This window comes from Typha angustifolia, chromosome 13 (genome assembly GCF_048772165.1).
Source record: "Typha angustifolia cultivar Huaian chromosome 13, ASM4877216v1, whole genome shotgun sequence".
In the NCBI taxonomy this organism is placed as follows: Eukaryota; Viridiplantae; Streptophyta; class Magnoliopsida; order Poales; family Typhaceae; genus Typha; species Typha angustifolia.
The window spans coordinates 4338045-4354964 of record NC_133251.1 but is presented as its reverse complement, the minus strand read 5'-3'; the positions used below and the strand labels follow the sequence as shown (position 1 = coordinate 4354964).

Sequence of the window (16920 nt, the reverse complement as noted above, 5' to 3'; positions counted from 1 at the left end):
TTGGTGCTTCCTATGGAAGCAAAAGGGGCACCACATCCCATGTGACATCTCCCCTTTATGCATGTGGCATTGCTTTCCTTTATTCTTATCTTACATCTCACCAATCACCATCAACTTTACAATTAGGCATCTTAGTACCCCCCCTTCATGTACATGCCATTCTTTATTTATTTTGCTCTCTCTAAACTAAATAGTATACTTCATGCATGCATGCATACATAAAATACTGTATACTTTATACAACTCATGCATTAAGTTTGGAAGAACTACTACTATCATTAGATGCTGCATATTATAAATGTCAGTAGACAACTTGCATCTGCAAGAGTGAGGAGGTTAACTAGGAGAAGAAGTAAAACAGTATATATATATATTTTTTTAAATCCTAAAAGGACATCAGAGACAAAAGGGCATTGTCATTCTGAGTCAGAACTTTGGGTGCCTACTAATAATCCTCAGATATTCTCTTCTTAATTAAGTGCTTCAATCTTACATATTGTTATCCTTCAAAACAATCCAGATAGTTTTCTTTTGAAAGAAAATGTCCATTTTATAAAATTGATAGCAGTTCCTCTGTTAATGACAATATAGCCCTAATTGTAAGCTATAATTGTCATTTTCAGTAAATATAGCATTATGTTATGTGAATTATCAACTCGAATGTAGGAAGCTTTTGAATATTTTATATAGCTTTTTTATTTGTGTGTGTGTGTGTGTTGAGAAAAATGAGAATTTAATGATGTCCTAATTAAATCGAAGTCGATGAGATTCAAATCTGAGAATATATATTATATATTAACCATATCCATTGCCTTCAAACTTCAGCACACCCTACTCATATTGTATTGACCAGGTATCTCAGAATTTAGATGACATATCTTGTGTGTATCTATAATGTGTCAAACCTCATTGTAGCTATCATATGCCAGGGAATCTTTTAATAGACTAGACTTGCATGGTCATTTAACTTAGCTTTTGGTATATGGTTGTGATGGCCAACAAGAACAAAGAGAGTAACCCAAGGAAGAAGGGATGAAGAAATGGACAGCCTTTGCTTGGCCTCCTCCATGTGAATGGCTTTAAGCTATCCTTTTCAAGAGCACAACAGTACTACTCTCCTTGTGAGCAACACAATATAAATGTGTCTATAGATCATAATCTAACTGCATTTGGTACATAAACGTTAGGACAGAAAAGCATGTCACCATTATCTAGATTTAGGGCATGTATACATCTTTTTTGCCAAGGCTTTGATATGTATTGTTAGGTTTGTTACCTAACGGTTTTATTCTTATTTTTTTCAATTTATTGCTCGCCTAACATAGCATCGGACTATGATTCTTAGGTCGTGAATAGAAACCATGCTAACGCAATGTTAATCCCTATTTTAGGAATAGTGGCGTACATGAAGAGAAAAGATTTATTTTTATTAGTTTGTTGTCTAATATCTTAAGCTTTTTATTTAGTTACTTAGCTAGGAAAAATGAAAAGATCAGTTGCAATGTACTTGAGTTTTAAGATAAAATTTTGGAAAGAATGATTGAAAAGAAAAGATGTATACAGTCTTACATTCATTTGTCTGAGAGATGGAGCAATTTCATTAGAGAATATGAGGCCATAGAAGTGCCAAGATGCTCTTGGAACTTGTCAGAGATGAACCCACTCATGCTCATCCTAACTACCATCCAGTTCAGAGACTTTGTTCCATTCTTATGTACTCATTGCATTATCTTTTTTTTATATATATATATACTTTTTTAAATGATTACAAAAGTGCAGTACATAAGTAGCTCAGGAAATCAGGATGGGCTCCTTGGAAAGCTATACTGGTGTTCCAGTTCCTGTTAGCTGTCTTTTGGAAACAGAGGTTGGTCCAGAATATAGGAGTTACAGTTCAACCAACTGCTTGCCAACAACTGAAATGGAATGTGGGCACTACTGCAATTAACATTAATGCATCACATAACATGGCCTTGTAAGGAAAAGGAAGAGCAGAGTTAAGTGACTAGTTGGCGATGGTTAATAGTGCAAAAGATCCATTACTCATGGGGAAACTTTTTGGAGATGATGATTGAGAAAAAAGAAAAGAAGTACTTGTTGATAAAGAGGTTAAATGGGGTTGTCTGAAGCTTCAAAGCAAGAATATATTTATTACCAATGCAGAGTAACTTCTCTGAAGTTTGTATGCCTCTCCAATTTTTATGCCTTTTTTTTTCTTCTTGCATGTGAAATGTTGAGCTAATCTTCTATAACTAATAGGTTAATTTAGATGGTATGTGCAAACTGAAGGACAGAACATTCTTTCACAATGGAGCTATGCATTCAAATACAGAGGATGTAATATTTGTAAATTGTTTTTAAAAAATATATACATATTTCGTGTTGAGATAAAAAAAAAAAAAGGTTACGAGTTAAAAGCACGATATACATTATAATATGATAAGTAGCGGCCTAAGCTTTTAAATTAGTTAATAATATTAAAGGTATGGTATACATTTAGATGTATATAAAATTTATTATTTATCTTTTTATTTATAAAAAATTGAGAGAAAAATGCATTTATAGTATATGGAGCAAAGGGTATTATAGTAAAGAAGTGGTGAGCAAAGAAAGGGTTCGTGGAAAATGACAGTGTGGGAGCATTGAACTTGGAAGCAGGCTCTTTTCATAGAGCTTAGCTAGCACAAGGTTTTTAACTCCTGTGTCTCCTGACAGCCATCACATGCCCATGGAGACAGCTAGAGACCTACTCACAATGATCAACCCACATGGCATTGTGAGGAAGAACCAAAGCACCCTCTGACCCACTCAATTCCATCCCAAACTCACTCCCATTCTTAGGATTAAAGAAGAGCCCATAACTCCTCCCTGTCACCATTCCTCATTCCCCCCATTGGATTCACTGCATTCCTCTGATCATACATTCCCCTCCCCATCTGCAGAATCCAACCAAAAGAAGAACAAGAAGAAGAAGCAAAAAAAAGAAATAGAGAGAGAGAGAGAGAGATAGAAAGGGAAAAGCTACTTAATTTGGCTCATTTCTTCTCTCTTGCCAGTCCATATTTGATTCCCAAGTTTCCCTTTTTTATTTCCCCTTTTCCCAGTTCATCTTTGCAGCATTTGTTTGCTGGAAGAGTGTTGTTTCCTTCTGATTCAGGTTTGCTGCATCCAGCCATCATCTTTATAAATTTCAATTGGGACCCTGGTGTGGTAAATCATATTCCTTGTACTTATTCAAGGTTGTGTTGTGGGGAGAAAAAGAATTGAGTCTTAGGATATTGTATTCTGGTTGGGTCTTAGTTGGAATGTTCTTTGGGGTTGTTGCTTGTGACCTGTACTGGGTTGTCTCTTACCACCTACAAGAGAAGGTGATTCTGATGCATTGATATGAATTCAGAAGGCTTTCTTGATGAAGTATAGTTGTGGAAAGAGCTCTGAGTTCTGAGTTTGTGGCAATTACAAGTTCTCATAGTGTTAGAGTAGAGTTAGAGATGCCTGCAAAAGTTATAAATCCGTTTGGCGACGAGAACCCAGACTTTCATAAGCAGATTGGATGCATGACTGGGATCTTTCAGATATTCGACCGCCACCATCTCATCGCTGGAAGGCGTCTCACGGCGCAGAAGCATAAGAAGCTTCCTTCAGGTATATATCTCATAGCTCTATGTTCAATGTTTGAATTATCATTTTGTTGCTGTTGTTATTCCTCAATTTTCTTGGGGATTAAATGATTGGCAAATAAAATTAATTGGTATGACTTAATAGTACATAGTTTTGGCTTTCATTTTTCAGTAATCAGTTTAATAGCACATAGCTTTTCTTAAGGAAATTTACATTTTTTTGCAATGCAGATTCTTTTTTGAGAAAAGATTGGGGATTAAAACCCAGTTAGGCTTTCATTAGGAAGATGAAAAGATGTGCAAAGTTAAAAATTAATAAGAGAAGTGCATATTAATGAGTCAAATGAGCTGTCTGATTGGTCTTGCTCTTATCAGTTAGGAAAAAACTATTTGCATTTTGAATCATCTTATTTCTAGGTATCCCTAAACTGAGAGATTAATTAATTTCAAAGGTTTTATATCATGTTGTAAAGCATTTCGTGTGGCATTGGATTCAGGTGGTCAAGTAGTTATAATTACTAATTAGCATTAACATGTAAAACGAGCAAGTTTTCCAAAATATACATAACAAAATATAATGAGTTCATGTCATGTATCTCTACTCTGGAGATGTACCTGGTTGAAAAATCACACAGTATCAATTTACGCTTCAATTTGTTATTAGAAAATATTGCATTCTTAACGAAAATTTCATATTCTTTTCACTCTTGCTTACTTCTTCATTGCCTCATTTTGAACCTTGGTTTTATTCGATCTGCAAGTCTGTATTATCTGATTCATCTCTCCTGCTCTATTTTAATCATCATTTATATTTTTAGGCTATGGTTACTCAAATAGCAAAAGTCGTGGAGCAGACCATAGTACTTCTCCACAGGTTAATCTGGTAAGACTTCCATCTTTCTTTTCCTTTCTCTTTTCTGTTAATCAATGTTTGTTATTGTTGAGTTAAGGGAGGAGGTGTGACAATGTAATGTGTTATGCAGGACAAAAGCTTCTGCAAGAGCTTGAATGAAAATCCCAGGTCTTCAATGGAGTCATCGACAGCTTCGCTATCTTCTTCATCTTGGTCATCTTTTTCTTCACTTGACTGCAACAAATCAAGCCAACAAGAGTTCCCCTCTTTCGACCGGACATTCTTTTCAGAGAGGACCTCAAAAGGTTCACAAAAGCTGAAGAGTTCAGAAGTTACTACTAAATCCATCTCAACTAATCCAAGTGTATCAGTTAAGTCAGGTCGTCAGTCGCATGGTATCCGAGATGTTGTGAAGGATTCTATTAATAGAGATAGCCGGGGATTATCGGTTAAGACTTCAGCAAAAGAGGAGGTGAAAAGGCATGAACTAAAGCACAAGGACTCCCCAAGGCCTTTGCTGCTCTCCAAGTCATTGGACGGAACATATGTGATTGGAATCGATAGAACTACAAAGTTTTCAGTGGATGTTGATGAATCCATTGGAGTCCTGAAAAAACTTAAAGAAGTACCACACAAGTTTTCTGAGTATGAAGCTAAAGATGCCTCTTACACAATTCCTAGGGAATGTCAGCGCTTCTCATGTGATGGTAGAGAAATTTCACGCGTATCAATGGATTCGCGTGATTATAGCAAGTCTAATACCAGTCCTAGAGAGCTCCCTAGACTCTCTTTGGATAGCAGGGAAGGATTCCTGAGGAGCGGGAGCTATAACTCTAGTCCAAAGCTAAATTTACTTTGCAAAGACTTGGATAGAAATAGCAGCAACCAAAGAGTTTCTACCGTATTGAATCAAGACTCACCTGGCCACAAGCGGTCCACCAGTCTTATTGCAAAGCTCATGGGGTTGGAAATATTGCCCAGTGTAGACTTGGAAGCTCATGAACCAATTGCAGAGCACAAGAACATCTTCTTGACAAAATCATCTGATACAGTTTCCCGCTGTAAATTTGATCACCCATCTCAGTCTCCTAAGAACACTTGCAAAAATGTTCATGCCCCGCAGCCAAAAGGTCATGCTTTGGTTTCAAAACCCAAGTCATCGTCAAGGATATTAACTGAAGCAGCTCCTTGGAGGCAGCAAGATGGAAGTGACACTAAAAGGAGTACTTGTGATTACCAAGAAGTCCAGATGAAGCCAAAAACTACATCCGTCTACAGTGAAATAGAGAAAAAATTGAAAGATCTTGACTTTCAGGAATCCAACAAGGACCTCAGGGCTCTTAAACATATTTTGGATGCTATGCATGCAAAGGGACTGTTACAAACAAAAAGAGATGATGATCAACAATCTGAAATGTCACTCCGGGAAACTTTGACTAGGGATGACCAGAATCTTAGAGAAGTAAATCTCCAAAAATCATTGGGCCAAGGAAATGGCAACCCAAGAGCTTTTGATCCTCCTATTGTAATCATGAAACCGGCAAAATCTGTCAGCAAATCTAGCTTTGCAAATGCTGCTGTTACCCCAATTGCTGACCTAACTGGTCTTCGGAAGTTGCGGATCAGTGATTCAGAAGGCAAAAGGAATGTTTCTCTAAACAGCAGATCGGTTAAAGAACACAGTCCTAAATTCAGTCCCAAGAGCCCTAGTAGTGATGCTCTCTCCAGGAGTAAGCAATTCAATGGCAGGAAACTTCAAGTTTTGTCTAAGCCTCAACAGTCTTTAAGAGATAATAGTGACAAGTCATCAGAAACTTCAAGCTCCACGAGCCCAAGATTACAGAGAAAGGTTGAATGTGAGAGAAATTCTCGGCCTCCTATTCCTTCTAATGGCTCAAACAAGGGACAGAGACATTCTATCAATAGGCAACCATCTGAATCAGGCTCTCCAAGAGGAAGACAAGGGCGAAAAGCTTCTCAAATACAGAGTTGTGTGAAGAGAAACTCGAGTCGTCAGGAAGATGGAATCTCAGAGAACTCTGATAGCAGTATTACCTTGGCATCACAGGCAGATGTTATGAAATCATCTTTTATTCAGCAAGGCATGCAGAGTCTTGCAAGCAGGATGGCTGATAGCGCACCACTTTTCTTGAATCAGGAGGTATGTGCATTGTCTTGAATTACTTTTCTATGGATAATATTAAAGTTTCAGAATTCTTCTCCTTGTTAGATGAATTAAATTAACTTAATTCTGTAATTTCTTTGCTTTTATCCATCACAACTTCAAAACTTTGTTGCTGTTTCAAGAAATATTATTGGGCCTATACATAATACTTGATATCTGATGTTTTCTGCAACTTCAATATTATATATCTAGGTTTCATTGTCTTAATTTCTCATCTCCTGCATCCCTTCTCATGGTCAGTGATATTCTTTGTTTCAGAAATCTTCTTTGATGCTGAATGGAGATTCATCAGTTAAGGAACTTAGGACTGTTGCACCTGAACAGCCGAGTCCTGTCTCTGTCCTCGATGCCTCATTTTACCATGATGATCCGTCACGTTCTCCACTGAAGAGAATCTCAAATTCTTTCAAAGGTGAGGGTTTCTTTATTGAAGAAAATAAGTATATCCTGGTGATGCAGAATGCTGTAACTTGTAAAAGAATTGCTAGTCAATCGCTCTGCTAGAACTGAACAGATCAGTACCTTTGTGTTCCAGTAATTTTCCCTGACAATATTCATACTTTTTAGGTTCTAATAGCATCCAAAAGTAAGCACATTATTTTAAGATTAAGAACTGCTTGCTTGACATTGTTCCTAGAAAAATTACCTTTGTACAGCTGTTTTCCAATCATAGTCCTTTTAGAGTTAAAAGTTCAATTTCATTCAAAGCAAGGAGTTAATTTATCCGATGATAATGTAAGTGTCATGCTAGATGAAATTATCTGCTTCCCTTGAAGATTACCCACATAAAGAAGCCAACTGTTGCCTGTGATAAAATGCAACATGGCTGTCCTCCCTTGAGGTGTCCCGTTAATTAAGTTGTGATGTCCTTAAAAGGACAAGCATTCTTACCTGTCAGTTGGCTCCATAGTTACAACCAATAACTACTCTGACATATTATGTGTGGTCCTAAAATCTAAACATTAAACCTACAGTTCAAATCTACACGCATGTTTCCCTTGTGAACAACACTTAAGCCCCACATATGGTTGTCCAATTAGTCCTGGCAATCTCCGATTTTAATCATACATAATCTACTGTTCTCCTTTTACTGAGAAGGAAGAGGGGTGTGAGTTCTTCTGTTGCTTAAGCTAGTACATCATGCACTTCGTATGATTAAGGACTTGAAAATTCCAAGACATGCAAACTCTGTATCTTTCCATGTATAAAGCTATTTTGATATATTTTCTAGTTCATAGGCATGAAACAATTTCAACAAGGAGGTTTAATCTTTCAAAAATGGGGATGGAATTATAACTAATTTACATTTTTATTTTCTTTGAGCAGATGATGAAATTCATTCTTCAGATGAATGCTGGAACCCAATTAGTCTGCCCGACACACCAACATCCAAGATTAGCACTGAAGTCGGCCAAATGAATCCTGAACACATGGAAGTTCTTGTTCAGAAACTCAGAGAGCTGAGTTCTCTTGAGGAAGAACTCCCAACCACCGATATTGTTACATCGTTCTCTAGTACACAAAATAAAGATCACCTGTATGTCTATGAGATACTCTCATCTTCTGGCCTTCTACTCAAAGATCTGTGCCCCAGAGCAATATGTCAAATGCCTGTTCAGCTAAAGTCATCAGGCTACGCTGTCAACTCTGATTTATTCCTTGTTCTTGAACAAACAAAACTACAGCAGCTCTCAACATCTGAATCTGCTCATGGGATCACTCTCCAGCCTCAGCCTGATCCTGAAAAGCTTCACCGAAAGCTTGTTTTCGATGTGGTGAACGAAATTATATTTCAGAAGATGGAGTCATCAAGTTCCATCCATCAACTCGAATCCTTTCTTCGATCGAAAAAGCTCAGCGGTCAGCAACTGTTGAAAGATATATGTGCAGAGATTGACCACCTCCAAGCTGAAACCTCAATACCTACCACTTGCAATGACGATGACAGTCTAATATCAGGTGAAGATATATTGCATCAAATGAAAGGTTGGGAAAACTTCCGCAGCGAGGTCAGGGGAATGGTTTTGGACATTGAGAGATCAATCTTTAAGGATTTAATTGATGAGGTCATAAGTGGCGAAGTCGAAAGTTCTCAGATCAAGCGAAGCAAGCTGCGAAGGCAGCTCTTTCCGAGGCACAGTTAACTAATTCAGTTCTACCATATCTTTCCTCTTTCTAAAGTTACTCTTTTTTTTCCATTGATAGCTTGTATAGAACTATCTGTTACAGAATCTTGAAGCCTAACATGGCATCTTATATACTAGTCAGCAATACTGCATACTATCATATATCATTTGTAATAGTTTGAGTGCCCACTTAACCAGTGAAGCCAAATGGTGGCATCCACTCTTATAATTCTCCATGCTTATATCCTTCAGTCCACTTTTTTTTTTTTTTTTTTTCAATTTCTCATTATTTTGGGACTCCTCTAGGCTATCTTTTTTCTTTTAAAATCAAAAATTAAAGTTAAATTGGCAAAAAGAAAAAAGAAGAAAATGATGCTCAACATGAAATACACATGAGTACAAGTATATATCTTTTACTTAATAATTGAAAAAGATTAATTACACTAACACTATCTAAATATTCTATATTTTTACATGTATTTCTTTAGTTTTTTTTTTTTTTTTTGGTTTTACAATTGATCCTTTAAAATCTCTCATCTTTTCGAGTGTAGTCATGAAAAATATTAAATAACTATTTTATCATTAACCTTTTTTTTTCTTTTTTTTTTCTCTAAAATAAATAGAAAATAGTCATAAAATTTATCGTTCGACATAAATTAATGGGTTTATGCGGAAATAGACAAAAGTTCAGGGACAGTTCATAAAATAGACCCTGCCACGTCGGATAATAACTCATTTTCACAAATTAAGGAGATATTATAGCGCGCTCTTACAACAATACTTGAATAAATTTTGCATTTTTCTTGGATCGAAGCCGCTTAGGAATCCTTCGTTCTCCGCCCTTTTCTCGCTTCTAGGGCTAGTAGCATAACCTTGCTCTCCAATCTCTTCGCGTCTCCTTTCTATTAGGCCCGGTTCCACCTAATTCTTGGTCGTTTTCTCCAGTTTTTCTTTCATGGGTTTCTCTTTTTGATCCATTTTATCTCGTGGGTTTGTGCCAAAAATGAGTTCTTTTTTCCTACTCCTGAGTGGGATTTCGGAAGGGTGTTTTGTCTATTGTGAAGCTGATTCTTTTTTATCCAGATCGGCATTGCCTTTGTTCAGCATTACGACCAAATGCTTCATCCATCACCAGAACTAGTTCATGGGTTTTCACAAGATTGGAGCATCCTAAGTCAGGGAGATCCCAGTGGAGTAATGACCTCTGTTATGCAGGTATATCTCTCCATAAGTATGATATGTTATTTTAATGCTATCTCATTTGAATATTCTACTAGGGACTATGATTTCAGTAGTTAGTTCTTGTTAAGCGTATTATGTATGGAAACTCCTAAGTTCCTAATTGGCTTTTATAAGTTCTTTTTTGCAATTTTTTGAATGTTTTCTACTACAACTGATGTTTTTCTTGGTATTTTAATGATTTGCTTGTAATTTTTAGTCAGTTCACTCTTAGATCAAATTAGTCATTCAACAGCAACAGCAACAACCAATAAAGACCACCATTACTGCCGCCAATAACAATCATCAATTCATTTGTTTTGAGCTTCACATTCTTTGAGAAATGCTAACGAGGTTCGATGAAGCTGATGAAAGGAACCAGTGGGAAACTGGGACGGGGCATTAATTGGCACATATTATAGACTGAATTATAATGGAAAAAAGGGCCGTCGAGTACGATCAATCATTCTTCAAAAGATTGTTGGAGCAAAAGCACTGGCAGATCAGTTAGCTTGTAGCTGAGAATGATGCATGGAAGGCGGCATTATTTGACAAGCTGTTACTCCCAATAATTTGGTTTTGCTATAATTGAATAATTGATACTTTTCCTCCATTCATCTCTCTTCTTCGCTCTGGTTAGTCATTTAGTTAAGCTTCCCTTTTGTTGTCCATACTTTTGACATGGATATTTTTGTGACTGTGCTGGACAGGAATGTTAGTATATTCATTTTGTAAGTTACAGTGGTTCGTATACTAGTGTTGTAGTTGCAAACTGGCATTATCTGGTTAAAGTTGAAACAAGAACAGCATGATGGCTATACCAACACATATTTGGTTGACTTCTTTTTAACCAAAGTTGTAGTGCCGTTTAGAGGAAAGATTGAAAGACATAGATATTTTTGACTATTTTGTATTATTGATGTCCCTCTACCTTGTCTTGCAGTTCAAATCAGAAAATGTGTTGCTGCATATGTCTATATCTTTGAAATGGATTTACTTTTTATTAGTTCAATTTCTGTGCTCTTTCTCTTTCCATTTTTTATGACTACAACAAAAGATTGACAAATTAATTGCAGATTGATCTTTTGTATGCTTTTCAAGTGAGCAGGCGGCCATCAGTGAAAAAACTATTGTGATAGGAAATCAATGACAAAATATTGTCATTGGAACTTTTAACTGTTATGCATAGAGACTGCTGATTGCTTGATTCCACAATTATCTTACCGGAATGGCGTCTTCAGTTAAACAAAAATATATGCATAAGTCTATAATCAGGTAACATAGACTTCTCCATTCTGTTTTCGCATTTATTCCTTTCATGTGCTTAAGACAAGTGAGTCTAGTGCAAAATATATTTCAGTTAATTTAGTTGGTTGGTGACTTGCCTCTGGTTAGATCTGAACACTGATGATGATGTTTTTGCTCTTCCAGTTGTTAATGGTGTGCCTTTCAAGAGGAATGATTTCAGGAATCAAACTGACTGCTCAGATGATGGTCAATTAATACCTCTACTTTCTCTCAATGGTTATCAGCAATGCATTCACCAAATGGGAATGATACGTTTGGCTGGCTCAGTAAAATGTTGTCTTAGAAGTTATATACAACTGATGATTATTATTATTTTTTTAAATTAGGTGTTGTAACAGTTGCTATTTTCTGGAGTAGGAGTCCTGCATCGATTTTTTGAGGTCTACTCTTATGAGATAGATTAACTAGGTAGAAGTTGAATATTAGTTTTCTGATTTAGATTGTAATTAAGAATGTTACTGGCCATCATTCAAGCATGGGGTTCTATAATTGCAGCATTCCCTATGGCTTATATAATCCTTCTGAGAGAAGTGGGAACTGAACAATGTCCCAGTTTAACCTGCCATTGGAGTTCAAATCAGAGAATACTTTATACAACACATAGTCTTTTATATAACTGAATTCCTTCATCTTATATAAAATATAACTTTGGAATGGACTTGAATCTGATGTGATTTGTATCAACACATCTCTCCTTAAACCATTTCTTTTTTCTTTTTCCCTCCTCCTCCTTTTTCCTCTGATTTGTTATCAGAAGAGATTTTAGCCTTCTACTGATGTACTGTCGAAATAAAAATGTAATTAACTTCAACATCTTTTTTGAACCAACCTAGTTCTCCATCTCGACAAAGCTGAGGACTTTTATTTTTTCTTCTTATGAAAATAAATAAGAAAATGTCCCTACGATCGATCTCTATCCCAAGATCTTGTTCCCTCCTAACTACGGAAAAGCAAAAGCTGGTGGCCCACCAACGTTCTTTCCCCCCACCATCAGACGACACGTGGCTACTGTCACATCTCCATCACGCCGTATTTCGATGACGTGTCCGACAGCTACAGAGTCGCTTCCAAGACACGACACCTCGTCGCACGACGCGAGGAGTTACGTCCTCTCCCCCTGCTTGGTCGACACGTATCTACTAGGACGCCCCTGTTGCCATTGGGGTGAGCTGTCTCGGGCCCCAAGCGTCCAACCTACGCGTGTTTTTGCTGGATTGCTGTCTCCACACGTGGCATAAGGTGCGGCTCCCCCACGTCTCAAAGAGAGAGAGAGAGAGAGAGAGAGAGAGAGAGAGAGAGTTTTAAAAATAAATTAAAATAAAGGACAAAAATAAAAAGTTCGAGCAAGTTGGGAGTCTAATGGTGGGTCCAGCTTATCTATATATGATTATATCCTCGCCGATCTACTCGGTTTTACCGGCTTGGCTCCTCCGCGGCCCAATATAGAGGACGTGACGTGGCAACCGCTAACCGTGAGTTTTTAACGTGGCGAGCCTCCCGCAAACTTAAAGTTGTTCTTTTCTCAAACTTTAATACTAAAATATATTAGTTTTAAATACATCTGGCTCATAGTTTCAAATAAAAATAATAGATAATTCTATCAATATCTCAATCAATTAATGTTAATAATTAAAATATTATATTATATTATATTACTGTGCACTCTTCTTTATATGTTTTTAAATTTATACCTCAGGATAAATAGTTCGCTTCCGGTTCAGACCAAATATATATTTATATATCCGTGTATCAATCGGAGCAGGGTTCGGAAAATCTAGATAGAGATCGGGATAAAGACATTCTCCTATCCAATTTTGACACGTTGAGTTTGGACAGCCGGAGCCAAGCCGGATGGTCCGGTGGAGCTTGGCGCCGCTTCGCTTTAATCGGAGGGGCTGTAGCAATTCCCATCCGCCACGTGTACTACAAGTTCAACGTGGCAAAAAGAAAAGTTTCCCCTGTCTACTTGGAGGCTTATTCTTGGCAATTAAAAAAATAATTCGAGGTACTGGGGAGGAGATCTCTTTCCTCGTCAAAGATCTACTCTCCAAAGCGGTTGCTGCTTCTCTTCGATTTCTCCGTTGGATATTTTACATCAATTTGGTTTCGATTTATTCGTTTTCTTCGCCGCCCCTTCCCCATCCAAGAAAAATAGAAGAACAGATCAACTCTTCTTTGTGGTTTTGGTCTTCAAATTTCAAATTTCTCGTCGAATATTGTAGGATAGACGAATCCGTGATCTGGGTTAGAAGAGAAGACGGTGATTGTTCGAGAAATATCAAAGAGTGATCTGTTGCTACGATGAAGGAGGAGGCAATAGAGAGGGAAAAGGAGTTATTTTTTGCCCGAAACGGGAGCTACCCAAGAGATTTCCTGCAGAGATTTGCGAGCAATAGCTTCTTAGAGGTGAAAGAAGAGGACAGGGAAGCGGACTCTGACGAGATCGAGCTAAGCCTCGGCCTTTCCCTTGGTGGTTGCTATCGGAACGATCCCAAGGGGAAGAAGCTCGTGAGGTCTTCGTCGATTGCGGCGTTGCCCAGCGAGAACGAGCTCATGGTCTCCACTGGTTTTATCTCGCGGACGAGCTCTTTGCCGACGGAGAACGAAGAGATGAGGAGGAAGAGGAAGGAGATGCAGAGCCTGAAGAGGTTGGAGGTGAAGAGGAAGAGATTGGAGAGGAGGAATTCTGCCAAGGTGGGGGAGAAAATGGATGAGGAGGTAACCAAAGGGATCGCTAACGGAGAGATTGCCGCGAGGCCCACCGCCGCGGCAGTGAATTGTTTTCCGGCAATTTCTCGGAGCTTCTCTGAGCTGCAGAGGTTGAATTTCGGAAGCCGGACACTGCGAGGTATGTGATAATCGCCAATGATTGGTTATGTTGATCATGCTATCTTTGTTTCTTTATCTGTACTTTTTTTGTGTGTGTGTTTAAGATGTTTGCGTTTTAGGATAGGAGACTATGATCGATTTGGTTTAAGGTGTATTAATGGGCTTTCTCAGCATCCATATGAATTGTTTAGATTGTTCTATGTTCTTGAATATTATTCTAAGTGGTAATGTGTCAAATATCTAGACATGAATTCATTGATGCCTGCTTAGTTACAATAGACAGTGTTTGCTGGATCTAGAGATTTTATTGAAGACTGTCAATGGCTTGATTCACCCGAGGTTATAAGTATCGGTGACCATTTTGGTTTTGGACTATTTTTTTCTTTATGTACTTAATTCTAAAAGTCATATAAAACATAGAATACTTTAGAAGTTGAGGGAAATAAAGAACAAGAAATTTAGATTGTTCAACATAATACAGAGAATGAAAACACTAAGAACAATATCAAATTTCAGATGCATTCATTAAATACGTATGTTCGTCGTCGTCATCATCACCTCTATAACAGAGATTGTAGAAAGCATTCTATAGATGAGGCTAAGGGCTAACAACCATCTTTGCAATAGAGGTGAGTGTACGGGTGTTAAAAGAAAAACTAAAAAGGGGTAGAGTGAAAGGTAGAGAAAATAGCAACAAAAAGAAAAAGAAATGTAAAATTTGGTGCTCAAGACGTTAAGAGATTAATAATTAATGTCCCAAGTTGTAATCATGTTAGATGCAGCTTAGACGTTTCGCATGTAATTTGCATAAAAGAAGAAAAAAAAAAATTGTGTTTACAACCAACATGATTGATACGTATCGGCCAATTCAATCGATACCAGGCCAAGACTTCACATGAACTAATATTTGGATGTTTCAGATATGGCACACAATTTCACATTACTTTTGAGTAATGAATCATATCTTTGTTGTAGCCCAAGTACTGCTGGAGTGAAGTAGTTAGTCTCAAATCTTAAAAATGTCTGTTATCATATGTTCGTCTTTGTTACTTGTCGGAAGTGACAAATTGTATACATTTCAATCTAGTACTAATATGTGATTGTTTTCAAGAGCTATAATGAATAATTCATGTCAGCTTTACACGCTATTTTTTCCTGATCTCTATCAAGGTGAAGAGTCCCGTAACATCAGAGGTAGAAGTTGACATGTATATACTATATAATGGAATCCACATCATTTAATGGCTTAAGCTCCTTAAGTTGTGAATCCTCTACTATATCAACTGTCTTTCTTTTCTTGTCAATAGAATGTAGTGACTAAACATCATATATGATGCCCAAAAACTGAATTCGCATGCCTTGCGATACAATTGGGAAGTATATGATGTAATATTGGCAAGTAGCGTAGTGATATCAGAATTATGATTCATTATTATAAAACAATGCAACAAGCAATCAAGCAATTGTGGAACAATACCTACAATCTATATCTTTGCAATGTCAACTACCTGCAATATAAATCTATCTTAGGTGCTATTTGGATCATTTTTTTTTCCTTTATGATAAAGAGTGTGTGGTACTTGCACTTGTAATGTTAGATTTTATTATTTGTGTTTGTCAATTTACCTGCCAAACAAATAGGATGTGTTTTTTGCATATCACTTTGCCTCTCATTCATATTTGCTTCTCAGGAGTAGATATCTCTGGACTTAGCAAGTGCACAGAGGCGGCGAAGATCTCCCTAAAAGTGCAGTCTTCGCCTGCGCACACAAATCATAGAGGAGAGACTAACACTTTGAGAAGGATAACAGGAAAAGCCAATAACATTGGAACTGAAGTGAAGAACATGGTGCAAGAGATGCCATGTGTGTCCACAATGGGGAAAGGCCCTAATGGGAGGAGGATTGAAGGTTTTCTCTACAAGTACAGGAAGGGGGAGGAAGTGAGCATAGTTTGTGTGTGCCATGGAAGCTTCCTCACACCCGCCGAGTTTGTAAAGCACGCCGGAGGCGGCGATGTCACCCATCCTCTGAGGCATATTGTTGTCAGCCCATCTGCTTCTTTTCTATGATCCTAGACCTCAATCTTGGTAGCAGTTCTTCTTTCCTCTCTTCTCACTTTCTATTTTTCTATGCTATGAGGAGTACAAGGTTGCTCTTCTTAATGAGAAAAAAAGAAACGAAATTTTTACTGGAAGTTTAGTTTCTGTGCATGTCTCCATTTTTTTTTTAATTTTTTTGTCAGATGTTCTTCAGTTCTGGCTGCAGGAATTTTTTATATTGATCCATAAATTTGTAGTACATAATAACTTTATATATATGCTTAAAATCTAGTACTACTATGTGATGTGATTCCAACCTCTCACCATATACGATTAGCTGATAGATTAAGTCCAAAATTTATTATTTAGCATGCAATGGTAAAATGATTGGCAAATACAACATTTCCCCGTCTGTGATTTAGCTTAAATTTAAATTTATTCTTGTATTTTAAATTTAAATATTTAACTCTTCTGATCGAGATCAGATTATTATTATTATTGTTACTTGTTAGCACTAATATTTTTCGCTATGACTAAATAGCAAAATAATTAACTACATTTCTATCATCGTTGAAATCGTGGCAAACAGAAAATTATAATTTCTCCCAAATTTGAGTCCAAAAGTGGATGTAAATTTGTCACAAATGATTTCAATGATATTGTTACGAATCAGATTTGAACTAATTCGGACATAAGAAAATTATGATAAAGTTTTAATGGCTTTAATTTTATTTAAATCG

General features: G+C 37.1%; 2 protein-coding genes and 1 long non-coding RNA gene across 3 annotated transcripts; all 3 read left to right on the top strand.

Moving 5' to 3' along the window:
- Positions 1-2716: 2716 nt before the first annotated feature.
- Positions 2717-9008, top strand: LOC140774825 (protein LONGIFOLIA 1-like). Its single transcript, XM_073117962.1, has 5 exons — positions 2717-3645; positions 4439-4503; positions 4604-6634; positions 6917-7070; positions 7985-9008. The coding sequence occupies exons 1-5, from the start codon at positions 3492-3494 to the stop codon at positions 8800-8802; spliced, it is 3222 nt and encodes a 1073-aa protein (XP_072974063.1). The 5' UTR covers positions 2717-3491; the 3' UTR covers positions 8803-9008.
- A 505-nt stretch (positions 9009-9513) lies between these two features.
- On the top strand, positions 9514-11867 carry LOC140774520 (uncharacterized). Its single transcript, XR_012106606.1, has 3 exons — positions 9514-9999; positions 11079-11277; positions 11434-11867. It is a non-coding gene; the product is annotated as an uncharacterized lncRNA (long non-coding RNA).
- A 1417-nt stretch (positions 11868-13284) lies between these two features.
- On the top strand, positions 13285-16351 carry LOC140775111 (ninja-family protein AFP3-like). Its single transcript, XM_073118371.1, has 2 exons — positions 13285-14158; positions 15831-16351. Exons 1-2 carry the CDS (start codon positions 13612-13614, stop codon positions 16208-16210), a joined length of 927 nt encoding a protein of 308 aa, XP_072974472.1. The 5' UTR covers positions 13285-13611; the 3' UTR covers positions 16211-16351.
- The last annotated feature ends 569 nt before the right edge of the window (positions 16352-16920 follow it).